This window comes from Cheilinus undulatus, linkage group 4, assembly GCF_018320785.1.
Source record: "Cheilinus undulatus linkage group 4, ASM1832078v1, whole genome shotgun sequence".
Lineage (NCBI taxonomy): Eukaryota > Metazoa > Chordata > Actinopteri > Labriformes > Labridae > Cheilinus > Cheilinus undulatus.
In genome coordinates this window covers 48183429-48196139 of record NC_054868.1, presented here as the reverse complement: position 1 = coordinate 48196139, position 12711 = coordinate 48183429, and the positions used below count along the sequence as shown (strand labels likewise).

At 40.6% G+C, this 12711-nt stretch overlaps 1 protein-coding gene across 1 annotated transcript in view; it reads left to right on the top strand.

Annotated features, from left to right (window-relative positions):
• LOC121508523 (calmodulin-regulated spectrin-associated protein 3-like) overlaps nt 1–10726 on the top strand; it is a 35513-nt gene extending 24787 nt beyond the window's left edge. Inside the window, exons 11-19 of the mRNA XM_041785444.1 lie at nt 147–208; nt 292–322; nt 495–2916; nt 5019–5131; nt 5283–5569; nt 5650–5749; nt 6532–6644; nt 8677–8795; nt 8961–10726. Coding sequence (XP_041641378.1) covers nt 147–208; nt 292–322; nt 495–2916; nt 5019–5131; nt 5283–5569; nt 5650–5749; nt 6532–6644; nt 8677–8795; nt 8961–9290 — 3577 coding nt within the window. The 3' untranslated portion in view covers nt 9291–10726. The remainder of the gene's footprint in view (nt 1–146; nt 209–291; nt 323–494; nt 2917–5018; nt 5132–5282; nt 5570–5649; nt 5750–6531; nt 6645–8676; nt 8796–8960) is intronic.
• The last annotated feature ends 1985 nt before the right edge of the window (nt 10727–12711 follow it).

The window sequence follows — 12711 nt, the reverse complement described above, 5'->3', positions numbered from 1 at the left end:
AAAAAATTTGAAGCAGTGGCTAGCAAAATCATTTTGGCTTTGAATTCAAGTTGCACAACACGCATATCTTAATGGGAGTCACAGTTTTCATTAGCTTTAGATGAGTATGTGTGGATAAATAACATGGTGTTGTTTTTATGTTTTAGTGGTTCTCCATCCTTCATCTTCAAACAACCCTTTGTGCCAATCTCCTCCCCTGTGTCTCCAGGTAAGAACAAGAACAAATTGCAAATGCAGTGTTGGTATAAAAGCAGAGCAGACTTTAAGAGATTTTTATGCTTCTCTTTCCAGAAAACAAAAGTTGGACAAAGAAACAAATCAGGTACTTAACCTGAAAGGTTCCTCTGATCTTTATAGTAAATGTTGTGTTGCGTTTATGTTTTATCTCCATTTTAATCTTCTTACTTTGGCTTCTGTGGTTTCTGCTTTTCCATTTTCATTTGGCACAACTCATCCATTTGTCCACCCTGCCGTCGTCATCTCCCTCTCTGCAGTCGTCCTCTGTCAGCAGTGGCTTTCAGCATCCCATTTGGACTGGACAGTGATGTTGACATTGTCATGGGAAACCCAATAGATTCTGTCTTTCGCTCCGTCAGCAATGACAGCCTCACCACCGGCATCCCTGCCATGACTTCACCTCCTGAGGACTTCAGCCACCTGGTCAGCGCTTCAGTGCCATCGCAGCATTCATCCTGGGGTCCTTACGCACACGCGGCACCACTGGGAGAGCTGCCAACCATCGAGGAGGCACTCCAGGTGGTTCATAGTCCGGGCAACAAAGATCGAAAGAAGGGGAAGACATCAGAGAAAGGTGGAAGAGGACTCCTGGGAGGAAGGCCAGAGGCAAGGTTACGTCCTGAAGGAGCTCCTGCTGGTTTCTTCCTTCACTCCCCAGAGGAGGATAATCCACAGCTAAGCAGCTCTGCCCCCTGTCGCTCTGGCATCCTCTATCGACCCGTTGGAGAAGTTGTTGATTCAAAAAGGCAAGGAAGGGGAGAGAGGAGGGAGAGATCTGGTCGCTCCTCAGATATGTCACGAGATGACGACTCTGTTCTTCGAGACGGAAGCGTTGACTCCTCCGAAGCCTCAGATGACACCCCGAGGAACGCCCCAGGTAATATTCGACCCAGTAGCAGCCGCCAAGGAAACCACAGCACCAACAACAGTCCACGTATGACGAGCTTCGCTGAGCGACGGGACAGTAGACGGAGACATCCAGCTGCCCCTGGAGAAGAGTCTACTTCAACCCCCACAACCCCAGGCACTCCTCATACACCTTCCACCCCAGCAGGAGCACCAGGGCGCCAGGAGAGCCCAGGGCCAAGAGGTCCTGAGCCGGGCTCAGAGGCCTGGGAGTTGGGGGCTCGCCTGGAAGAGAAGCGAAAAAGTATTGAAGCCCAAAAACGACGTATAGAAGCCATTTTTGCCAAGCATAGACAGAGGCTTGGGAAAACTGCTTTCCTTCAGCTGAAAAGAGAGCAAGGAGAGGGAGGAGGCGAAGGAACGGAGGAGGATAATCTTACCCTTGAGGAGCGACTCACTCGGATGGAGGAACAGCTGAAGCAAGAAGAGGAGAAGGAAGAGAAGGCAAAGAAAGACCAAGAGAAAGAAGGCGAGAAGGAGAAGCCATCTGTGTCCAATCCTCCTCGATTAGAGAAGCAGGTCACATTTTCTATCGATAGTAAGAAAGGAGCAGAGAAAGAAAAGGAAGCAGAGAAGGAGAAAGGTGAAGGTGTCATAGTTGAGTACAATGAAGTGGTGCAGAAATTAAGTGAAGCTCTGCAGTCGCTACAGAAGGACATGCAGAAACTTACAGAACAGCAACAGCAGCTCCTGAGCAACCAAAGACCAAGGAATACTTCCAAAACCACTCCAAAATCAACACCTAGAAGTAATGCCAAAACTCCTCCACATACCCCAACAAAGACACCACCAAGAACTCCAACAAAGACTCCTACGAAGAGTGCCACTAAAGCTTGGGTGATCCCTGCTGGTCCTAATACTCCTTCTGGTTCCTCACCATCACGGCGTTCTCATGCTATCACCTCCCCTAAAACCTCAATCATCTCTTCTTCCTGCCCTACTCCTCGCACCAAGATCCATTCCTCTACCACTCCCCGTAGCCCCAAGCATCACCCACGTTCCCAACACCAGCCTCACCCTCGACCCTCAGAACTCAAGTTCCCGCCACTCAACCGAGTCTTGACGCCAACCCAGAATGTGGACACCATTCCCCACTTGCGGCGTGTTTCCCCAAGCAAGTGTCAGGTTCAGACCTCCTCTTCCTTCCGTATTGGTGGACCACGGACTCCACAAGAATCTCCTCAGCCTAACCCTAATCTTAACCCTAACCCCCCACCTGAGGATAGCACCTCAGACACAGCCTCCAGTGAGACTCCAACCCAGTTCAGCCTGGAGCTGGAGCAGGAAGACATGGAGGCTGTAGGAGGGCTGCCAGTGTTTCAACAACCAAGACAAGATCGTCCAAGAGCTGCAGGTGGAAGCAGCTCTGAAGCTCTTTCCGAGTGCTCATTTGAGAGCGACACTCTGTCACTTTCTGCTGCGTACAGCACAGGAGGAGAAGGTGCAAGGGGTGGAGATGCAGGCAACCGCTGTAGCCTGATTGAAGCATCGCTGTCATCTCCTGGAGGGCAAGAGGGAGGCAGTGATGAACCAACTGATGAAGGACATGAGTTTTCCTCTGATTCTATGAGCGATAACACTGAATCCAATGCGGAACCTGCTGGAAGACTAGCAGCTGAACCCTTAGATCCCTTAGAGCAGCTGCATCTGGCCATGGGAACCATCAGTGTGCCTGAACAACAAACCAAATCAGAGAGAGAACAGACTGAAACTTTGGAGCCAAGAGAACAGAATGAGGCGGGGCCTAAGGGAGGAATTCAGTTCTTCTTTAAGGTGAGTGCTTGTTAGTCTTAATGAAAAGGAAATGAGACTTACATGCCAACATGTAGGCATGCCCTTTTTTGCTAGTTCAAGGATGCGCAAATGTGATCATCTAAAGTGGTGTTTCCCAATCATTTTGTTTTGGGCCCACCCCCCTACATGTGTGTCAAAAATCAACTTAGATTTGTTTTACTGATAAAATCCCAAACAAGGCCTATGCATGCTTTTCTTATCAAAAGATCTTTGTATAAACTACTTAATAACTGCTTTATCATGGTTTAATCAATATTTGAAAATCTAATTTTGGCAGCCTCAGAGCAGACAAAGCCTCGTGACCCCCTAAGATCTTTGACATGCCCCCTGGGGGGTCCCAACCAATGGCCACATTAATTTTAAACTCACTATTGAAAGGCCAGTTGTTACAAAATGTATAAAACTCTCAATTTAACAAGTATAATAACTAGTTTAACAACAGGACCAAACATATAGCTGTCTTCAGAATAAAGTATCATTCTAACAATTTTATTTTTAACCCCAAATACTAACAGTAGTGCTTAATTAAATACAGCATTAAGCCAGTTTAAGCAACTTTTCAATGCAGTCAACAGAGGATTAACTTGTTGTTCTTGTACATTTTAGTTATGCCAAATAGTCTTGTTTTTACAGTTGCATTTATTAATGCATATAAAAAAAGATTTTACAGACATGTAATTGTCAGTTATATCTATGGTTTATTCAAACAGAGTTCAAACATACTAGTAATCAAAATTGACATGGAAATATTTCAGGTTTATATGTTTTAATTGCAGATTTTGTCACTTTTTTTTTTTCATGTTTACCATTTATTAGGACCCTAGCACCGACCTCGGAGTGAGGACCCTATTGAATCTGCAGGCGTTGTTAGATGAAATTATTTTGGCCCTTTGTAGCTTGGTTTGGGGGCCTTGACGGGACTAAAAAGTCCCAAAAACCTTCCATAAAGTTATTAAACTTTTGACTGATATTGGAATTTTGCAAGTCCATTGCACAAGGGCCCCACAGGGATAATTATGAAACCTACAAAAAATTCTCTTGCCCAAATCTCTACAGGAAGTCCAACAGTTTCATCTCAATTTCAAAATAAGGCATTTTCGGTAATAGCAAAAGATATCTCGCCAATTCCACAGGAAGTTGGCATCACTCTCATCTGACATCATTCATAATTCACATCAGTGATCAAGGTCTGCCCCTTTACACATTTAAATGTTAATTTCATGATTTGCTTTGGCGCCATCCACTCTAACAAGCCAGTCACACTTCTAACATACCGTGTCCAATCTTCTTTGAATTTATGAATGATAAATATCAGTCTTGCCCTGATCACATCTACAAGCTAGCATCTTGCTAACTTAGTGTTAACAGCCAGTACTACCTCATACACACAGTGTAACCTGCTCATTATTTTTTACTTAATGACAGTCCTAGCTTGGACCCAGCTATTTCCACACACCCGTGGTGTCGGTATGTGAGTGCCCCCTAGTGCATTTGGGAGTTGCATTTGACCCCCTGACCCCTAGTTGGCCACCCTTTAAATAGTTACTGTTGGGATCAGTTTTGGTTGCAGCGGCTTATTAGTTTTAAGATGGAAAACAAAAACATGAATAATTGTTCCCCAAAGCTTATGGTAAAGTCTAAGGCTAACATGTTTACATGGCTTTTAAAACTGTTTTTTTTTTCAGAATAAAACAATATTTTGACTTTCTCCAACTGCTTGTAAAATCCCTGAGCAACGTCATCCATTGGTTTCTGTAGCATACTGCTGACACCAGTTAATGGGGGCTGCAATCGTGATAGCCAACCACGCCCCTCCTAGCCATAATATCAACATGGATGTGTGCCAAAAAGACATGAGCTATTCAAGCCAAATTGGAATCTGCCCTGGCTGTAAACAGGTTTATTTCTGCTGTAAAAAGGGTCATTTTAACACGGGGCATAAGTGAATCCTCTGCAGCTTGCCTCAAGGGAAAAATTATGGAACTGCAGTTTTTTGTACTTCTGCATTAATTTAATTTCCCATTGCTTTGTTTGCATGAACATTTCATCTATAAAACCATGGTTCTATATTTTGGTTGTAGGAGGATGGCCACAGTGAGGGAGAGATGGCCCAGCGTAGAGCAGTTCTGTTGGAGAAACAGCAGAAGAGAACCGAGGAGATGAAGAGGAGGAGACAGTGGCATGAGCTAGAGAGGTAAATATACAAAAAATGTATCAATACTGCTGCAGAAAGCAGATTGACTTCATTCTTCACATCCACACTTTCCTATCCTCTGAGTTCTCTCACAAGTTCATTCAAAGCTGGGATTGGCCCATGTAAAAGAAACTTTTTTTCTGCTTCTCAGGCCGTCATCCTCAGACAAAAGAATGGCATCTCCCTCCAGTACACCTCCTGCAGGCACAACCTCACCATCACTCACCCCTCCTGCCACGCCAGCCCGTCGAGGTGACTTCACTAAAGGGGAGTACGCACGGCGGCAGCAACTCAGGATCATGGAGGACCTGGACAAAGTTCTTCATCAGAAATCAGCCACTCAAGGAAAATCTTCCACCAAGAAAACCCGATCAAGGCCTCGCAGCATGACCAGGGAGGAGACGAAGCTGTCACTCAGTCCTGCTAAAGGAACATCAGGTAAATGTGTATACCAGCCAGTTAAGTGATGGCTTTTAAAGATTTAAGTCATTCTGATGTTTCTTTATTTGTCTCTTCAGGCTCTAAGCTGACCAAAGTCTACTCTCACTCCTCCCTCAACCTGGCAGCAACAGAGGAGCCAGGAAAGCCATCAGCTGAGACCACGAAGAAACCCCAAAGGTACAAAGATGCATTGGGCTTAAATATGAACCTCCTGCTGTCTTTAGAGACACCATTACTTGCCTTTTTTTTACTTTAGAGAAAAACATGCTGTGAAATTTGCTCCAAAAATCTCTGCAACTGAAAGACACATCTAGATTGCATTAGAAACCTCAGATTTTGGTTGATGAATCAAAATGACTAAGTTTTGATTGGTGCTCCACATGAACTTTAGAAAATTTGAAGGTATAGTACTTTTAAAATAACTGCTGAATGTGGCCTGAAGAAATGTTCAATCACTAATGGTTGCAGTCCTAAATATTGGTTTCACACATAGATTATATGACAGGCTGAATGTTAAATGTGGTAACATAGCATCAGCACTTAAGTGTGTGTTTATGACAGTGCAGTTGCTCTCAGGAACCTTCAAGGGGCGCCAAACTGCTTTTAGCATACAGGGAATTTGACTCTGCTTCACTTTGCTTCATGACTTTAGCCCAATAGATTCAAGCCTACTGAAGAAAATTGTGCATTGCTGAGGAGTTCAAATGATGCTAAGATAAACATGATAACAAAGGATGCAGCTGTAACAGAACAGTAGACAGACACATTTACAGTACTTGTGTTAAAATTGTGCAAATAATATGAAGACAGATGAAGAGAAAGTTTCAACATCATAAATGTGCATCCATAAAGTTGTTCACAGACACAAACATCTCTAAGCACTCACACTTCTCTGAAGTCGGAGGACACACTCTGCTCTCTCACTGTTGTTTTTTAATATTTTGTTTTTCCTCCTTCAGCCGTCCTGATTCACCCTCAGGATGTGTGACACCGAGCAGACTGGCCACTCAGAACGGAGATAAGGACTGGGAGACTGGTTCCAATGGAACATCACCTGCCCCAGAATACACAGGTACAGTAACACAGAACTCAGGGTGTGCTATCAGTGTTATTTATACATGCACCTAGTCATGATGAATTGATTACAAAGCCCGTAATTACGTGTTTTAATATAAAGATTTTCTGGAATGTCAGTGGAGGATTTGAATTTGGAATTTTTTTTTTAAGTTTTATTTTGTGCATTTTTGTGCCTTTATTTGATAGAGGAGGATAGTGGATAGAGTCAGAAACAGGGACAAGAGCAGGGGAGAGACATGCGGTAAATGGCCTCAGGCCAGATTCGAACCCCGGCCGTCCACGTGCATGGGGTGTGCCTTAACCACTCGGCCACCTGCGCCCCTTGAATTTGGAATTTAATTCCAGTGCCAGGTCCTCCCAAAAAGCGTCCAGTCACTGTTGAGCTCTACGTTGGCATCTGACGCTATTACACTGCTATGTTAGCTAGGACCTGGTTACAAGCTAATGTTTACTGTTTCCATAGAGAGCACCTTTGTTATTGATATCATCGTTTTGATTATGGTTTTTTTGCCTTTTTCCAATTTTGCTTTACATCAATTCTTCAGTCGCTGATCAATTATAATGAAGAGAAATTAAATAGATTTGTCAGATTCTTTGAAAACAAATCTGGAACTCAGCATTACAACATAAACACACAGTATATAAAATTCCCCCACCTGGGGAAAAGTACACACCTATTGTACTGAAGTAAAAGTACAGTTACTCTAATAAGAAATAACTTAAGTTAAAGTACTGGTCTATAAATCTATTCATGTACAAGTAAAGAGTATTTAATTTGAATTCTGAGTACTGAATAGCTCCTGAGGAGTTGTACAGTAGAATGTGAACTTTCCTCCTTGGCAAAAACAACAAGAGATTATGGATTTACAACCAGGTTTTCCAGTTAAAGTCACCGCTTAATATAATGTAAAACACAGCAGCTGTTTGGGGATGTGATGCATAATTGTTCTGTCAATTTTGGGATACTGGGTTTTTGCTGATAAAATGCTGATATTTGCAAAAGAAGTTTAGCCGATACGGAAATTCAAACATTTTAGACCTAAACCTTTGGTCCTTTTTACACACAATTTAAAGGTGAAGGACAAAAAAGTAAACAAATTCCAGACTTTAAAACACACTTTTACATGTTAATGATGATAATAAATAAAGAAAAAAGGCTTCAGCTGCTATTGCCTGTAAGTCTAGACAAAAACTTCACCAACAGACAGTATTTACAACTGTTACAGCCCAATTAAATATCCAAAATATCGGTTGAAAATTGTACTCCAGTTAAAGTACAGTTACTCTGGTTAAAACTTATGTAATTAGAAGTAAAAGTACTAATTTCAAAATGTACCCAAAAAAGATACTCAACTACAGTAATTTCAGTAAATGTAATTAGTTACTTTTCACCCCTGCTAGCTAGCTAGCTAGCTAAACATACAGACATAAAATGTAATTACTAAACAGAAAACTACTGTTTTGTTTTCTTTCATACATTTCTCATAATAAGGGAATGCATACGTGTGCCAGCAGCTAGACCGTATGTGAATCCTCAGACCGCTTCTAGCATGAATGTGGAAGTGCACTTTTAGTACATTTCTTCCTCATTATGAGAAATTTATGAGTGAATACAAAACTTTGGTTTTATGTGTAGTAAATATGCATTCTTGTGGGATGTTTCATTGAAAAGTGCTCAGTTCAAAACTAGAAAAGTATTGAGAAAGATGCCTCTGAGGTGTGTGGCACTGAGGATTGCTGGTCTTAACTTGCTGGAAATGCTGAGTGGTACAGAGGTGAGTCTGGGCGGTTGAACTCACAATCTGTGGCAGCCTCCATGAAAGTACTGGTCCAGGTACAATTATGAAAATTAAGATGTTTGTTTTCTATCTTTGAAAACTTTAGGAAAGACCTCTGAATATACAAAACACAGGAATGGTCACTTTCCAAATTAATATCGATACTCCAGTGCAGAAATTCTACGTTTTGATTCTTTAAAACCAGATATTTGTTAGAATAAAAACATGTGCATGTGTTTGTATTTGCAGGTCCAAAGCTCTTCAAAGAACCAAGCTTCAAGTCCAACAAATTCATCATTCACAACGCTCTCTCCCGCTGCTGCCTGGCTGGAAAAGTCAACGAGACTCAGAAAACCAAGATAGTTGAGGTAGATTTTCCCTAAAACTCAAATACAAGCCAACTTATTTGCTGTTTTGAAAATTAAGTTAAAAGTGCAATCTTACTTGTGCATTTAGGCACCAAACTAGCACGTTAAAACCAAAATAATGATAACTTGCCTTTGTCTGTTTTTACACCACCTCCATTTTTTTAGGAAATGGAGAAGAGTCCTGCCAACCACTTCCTCATCCTCTTCCGTGACTCGAACTGCCAGTTCAGAGGCGTTTACACCATGAACTCTGACTCCCAGGAGCTCGTACGTTTGGCCGGCGTAGGCCCACGGACAATTAGCTCCGCCCAGGTTGAGTCCATCTACAAATACAGCTCAGACAGAAAGCAGTTCAGCGCCATCCCCTCCAAAACCATGGGCATGAGTGTGGATGCCTTCACCATCCCCAGCCACCTTTGGCAGGGAGGAAGCGGAGGAGGAGGAGGAGGGAGCAGGAGAGCGAGCATCACTAAGAAAGCAGTAGTTTCCAAATGAAAGCATCCAACATGACCACGATAGAGTAAAAAAAAAAACACTTTATACTGTAATTATAGTGACAGCTTCTGTCAGACATGACAAACAGTAGGAGGGAGGATCAGGAAAGTAAGAAGAACTAAAGCAGACGTTTTTATGTGAAACAGAACCAGATCATTAAGAAAACACTATAGTTATGATGAAAACAGAACAGCGGTTATGTGCACGCTGAAGTTTAACGTGTGCACATATACACCTTACCTCTCACCCGTGGATTTTACTACAAATATAAAAAAATTAAGAATATTTGTACCCCCTCTAATGTGCATGAAAAGGTTAACGGCACAGTTTTCTTTTCCAAACAAAGACACACTCATACCCGGAGTGTGCAGATGAAGGTTTTATAAATGTAAGGTTAATGGCACAAGACGGAGTTACTTTTAAAAAGTCTCAATATGTATACTTTCATTCTTTAAAGTACAAACTCAAAATGCCTTTTTCTTTTTAGAGAAAATGCTAAGTTGAAGAACTCTTAAAAAGACACATGATTTCTGTCTGTTCCCACTCTGGTTCTGAGGACCGAGGGCCCCAAGTCAAGTCGTACGTTTTATACTTTCACCCAAACAGAAGAGAAAAAGCCTTTTCATGTTATAGTAACTGCAGGACTTTAAACTTGCATGGCATTCAAGTTGAATTCTGCCAACAACTTGCCGATTGGTAGTCTTAAGCACATTTGTTTTGCTAAAGAAAGATAAAGAAGAAAAAAAAAAAACACGCCTTTCTCTGAGTGGATCCAAAACAAGCGAGCATGAAGAACCATGAAGATCAGGAAGCTGCTGTAAGAGGAGGGATTTAGCAGTGAGTGACATTTGGAGCCAACGTGCTCTTCCTTAAACGTCCAAAACCAAAACTAAAGTCAGCCATAAGCTGTAAGAGCATAGAGGTGAGCGTCTAAGGTCTGTGTCAGTGGTTTCCAGAGAGATGATCACCACAGCATGAATGGTTGTTTACTGTACCTGGTATAAGCTTATTTCTAAACACTGTCACAGTGGAGAGGTGAGGTTTAATCAAACTACTAGGAAACGTGACTTTATGTTTGAGCATCAGATGACAGCAGTCATCATTAGGCTTTCTGCATATGGAGGATAATGTGTGTCATAAGATTACATTTAGTATGTCTGAGTTTGTTGCACGAAATTAGGAGTGGGGTTCAGTTTTAGTTCCATATTCAAGCTTGTAAACCAACCACTAAATTCCCTACTGAGTCCCTTATTGAATCTTTTATTTATGGTCTTCTGTACACATGCACTCCTGAAAATTTAAATGTTTTTGGTATTAATCAGGGTTCCTGCACATCCTTAAAACCTCTTTAAAATCCTACATATGATATTTTAAATAAAAAGGTCTTACAGTGTCTCAAAAAAAAAGGGCTGTCAAAGGATTACATTTTCAAATCACAAATTTTCTGTAGTTAATTGTGATTAATCTGATCATTTTAAAAGCATTTTTAAATTACACTATTTTGCATTCATAACCTTTTTTTTGTCATTTTGGATTTTTCCACTGAGGGTTATTGACTTCATGTTTGGATACAGACCTGCTGTTGCAAGGAGATTAAAGAAAAAGGAACTTGTTATGGGCTGAAAAAGTAAAAAGGTGAATGTTTGATGACAGAAAGTGCAGATGACTTTTGACCTGTTCACTGAAATGACACACTAAGGAGCAGTGGTGGATTTATTCTACGTCACTGTGGCTGCAGGAAAATGCTTGTGTAGCTTGACCAAAATGTGAAAGTAGGGCTGAACGATTCGTGAAAAATAATCAAATTGCAATTATTTTTCCCCAATATTGTAACTGCAATTTAATACGCAATTATTTTTAGGTTCCTCATCTTATATATTTTTCAATAAAGACAAGAAATGCATATTCTAAATTATAATCTACACAATATCAGATAGAATATACCGGGGTAAAACGATTTAAAACAATCATTTTGCAAATTTGACATCAACTGCTGTATTCAAGAGGAATATAATTTTTATGCCAATCCCATTTAAAATAATAAAAACATATTCATTGGTTAAACAGGGATTTTTAGATGAAAAAAAACTTGAATGTTGCATAATGTGCATAAAATCTTTGCTGCAAAAAAAGTATGAAGAAATATTTTGCTACTTTCGTGATTTGTAAATTTCAGCAGGCCATATTGGGATTTAATCTAATTTGCGATTGATGCCCCGCCCTAGGTGAAAGGGGCAATAAATCATGCAATTTACTGTGACATAAAAACAAAGCATTTATTATTGACCTTGGTGAATTGCAATTAATGTGATTAATCTTGACAGCCCTAAAAAAGGCTTATTTTTACTATTGAGAGGTCCTTAATTTTACTTTTGATTGAGGCATTTCTGAGAACTTTTTATTATCTACACTGGTGAGCATTATATACATTTTATAATACTCTTTTTTTTGTTGATTTGCTTTTTATTCATGACATTTGAAGCAGCATTAGCCACAAATCACAATTAAAAAGGAAAAGGGAAGGATAAAATTGACTAGGAATGGATTGCAGGAAAGTCCAAAAAGCATCAATGCTACATGGTGCACAAATCCTATTAAAAAATACATTTTCTTTGGTTTGGTGTTAAATAAGTCAAATACAAGACTTTTATTAGTCTTGTATTTGATTTTAAAGCATGTGTAGCAGCCCTGATTAATGTAATGTGTAATTGGACCTGTTTACAGTATCAAAACAAGCAGAAAAAACAAACTGGTGAGCAGAAAAGAGTTTGGAGCAGCTTCATTACATGAACAACCATCACACTGATCATTGGTCACCATCATAACCCCTCTTTGCTTCTCTGCTCTAGTTTCCCTTGATATTCTCTGCCCCAGTCACACTTTGACTTTCTCTGACTTTATGAGGAATTTTACTGGGGATCTGACAGGAAAGTTCTGGGTAAAGTCTGAGTTCAAACATGAAGCTCACCTTGAAGATTCTGTCAAACTTTCAGGACTGTTATGTATGCTTGTCAGTACTTTCTGTACTCATTTCTGGCTCTACAGAAAAACAGTGACGCACACAAACACACGCCGACCTTACAAGATTGTTACCTGAATCCCTAAAGGCTGCATTGCCTTAACTTCTGATGTTCAAATAAAAAAGCTTCCTTAACATTTGCATTAAATAGACTTATGAATCATAGGTGAACTACAAGTCACTGCCTAATATTTTTTTCTACTGTTTCAGCAAAAATATTTCAGATGTTTTAAACACTTTCTAGCTTTATGACACTGCAAAAACTCAAATCTTAGCAAACATAGACGTCTTATTTCGTCTATAAAATTTTTATTACACTTAGAATAAGCCAGTTTCATCAGATAAGCCTAAGCAGCATCTTATTTCAAAATGTGACAGGTAAAAATAAACCTGAATTGTTTG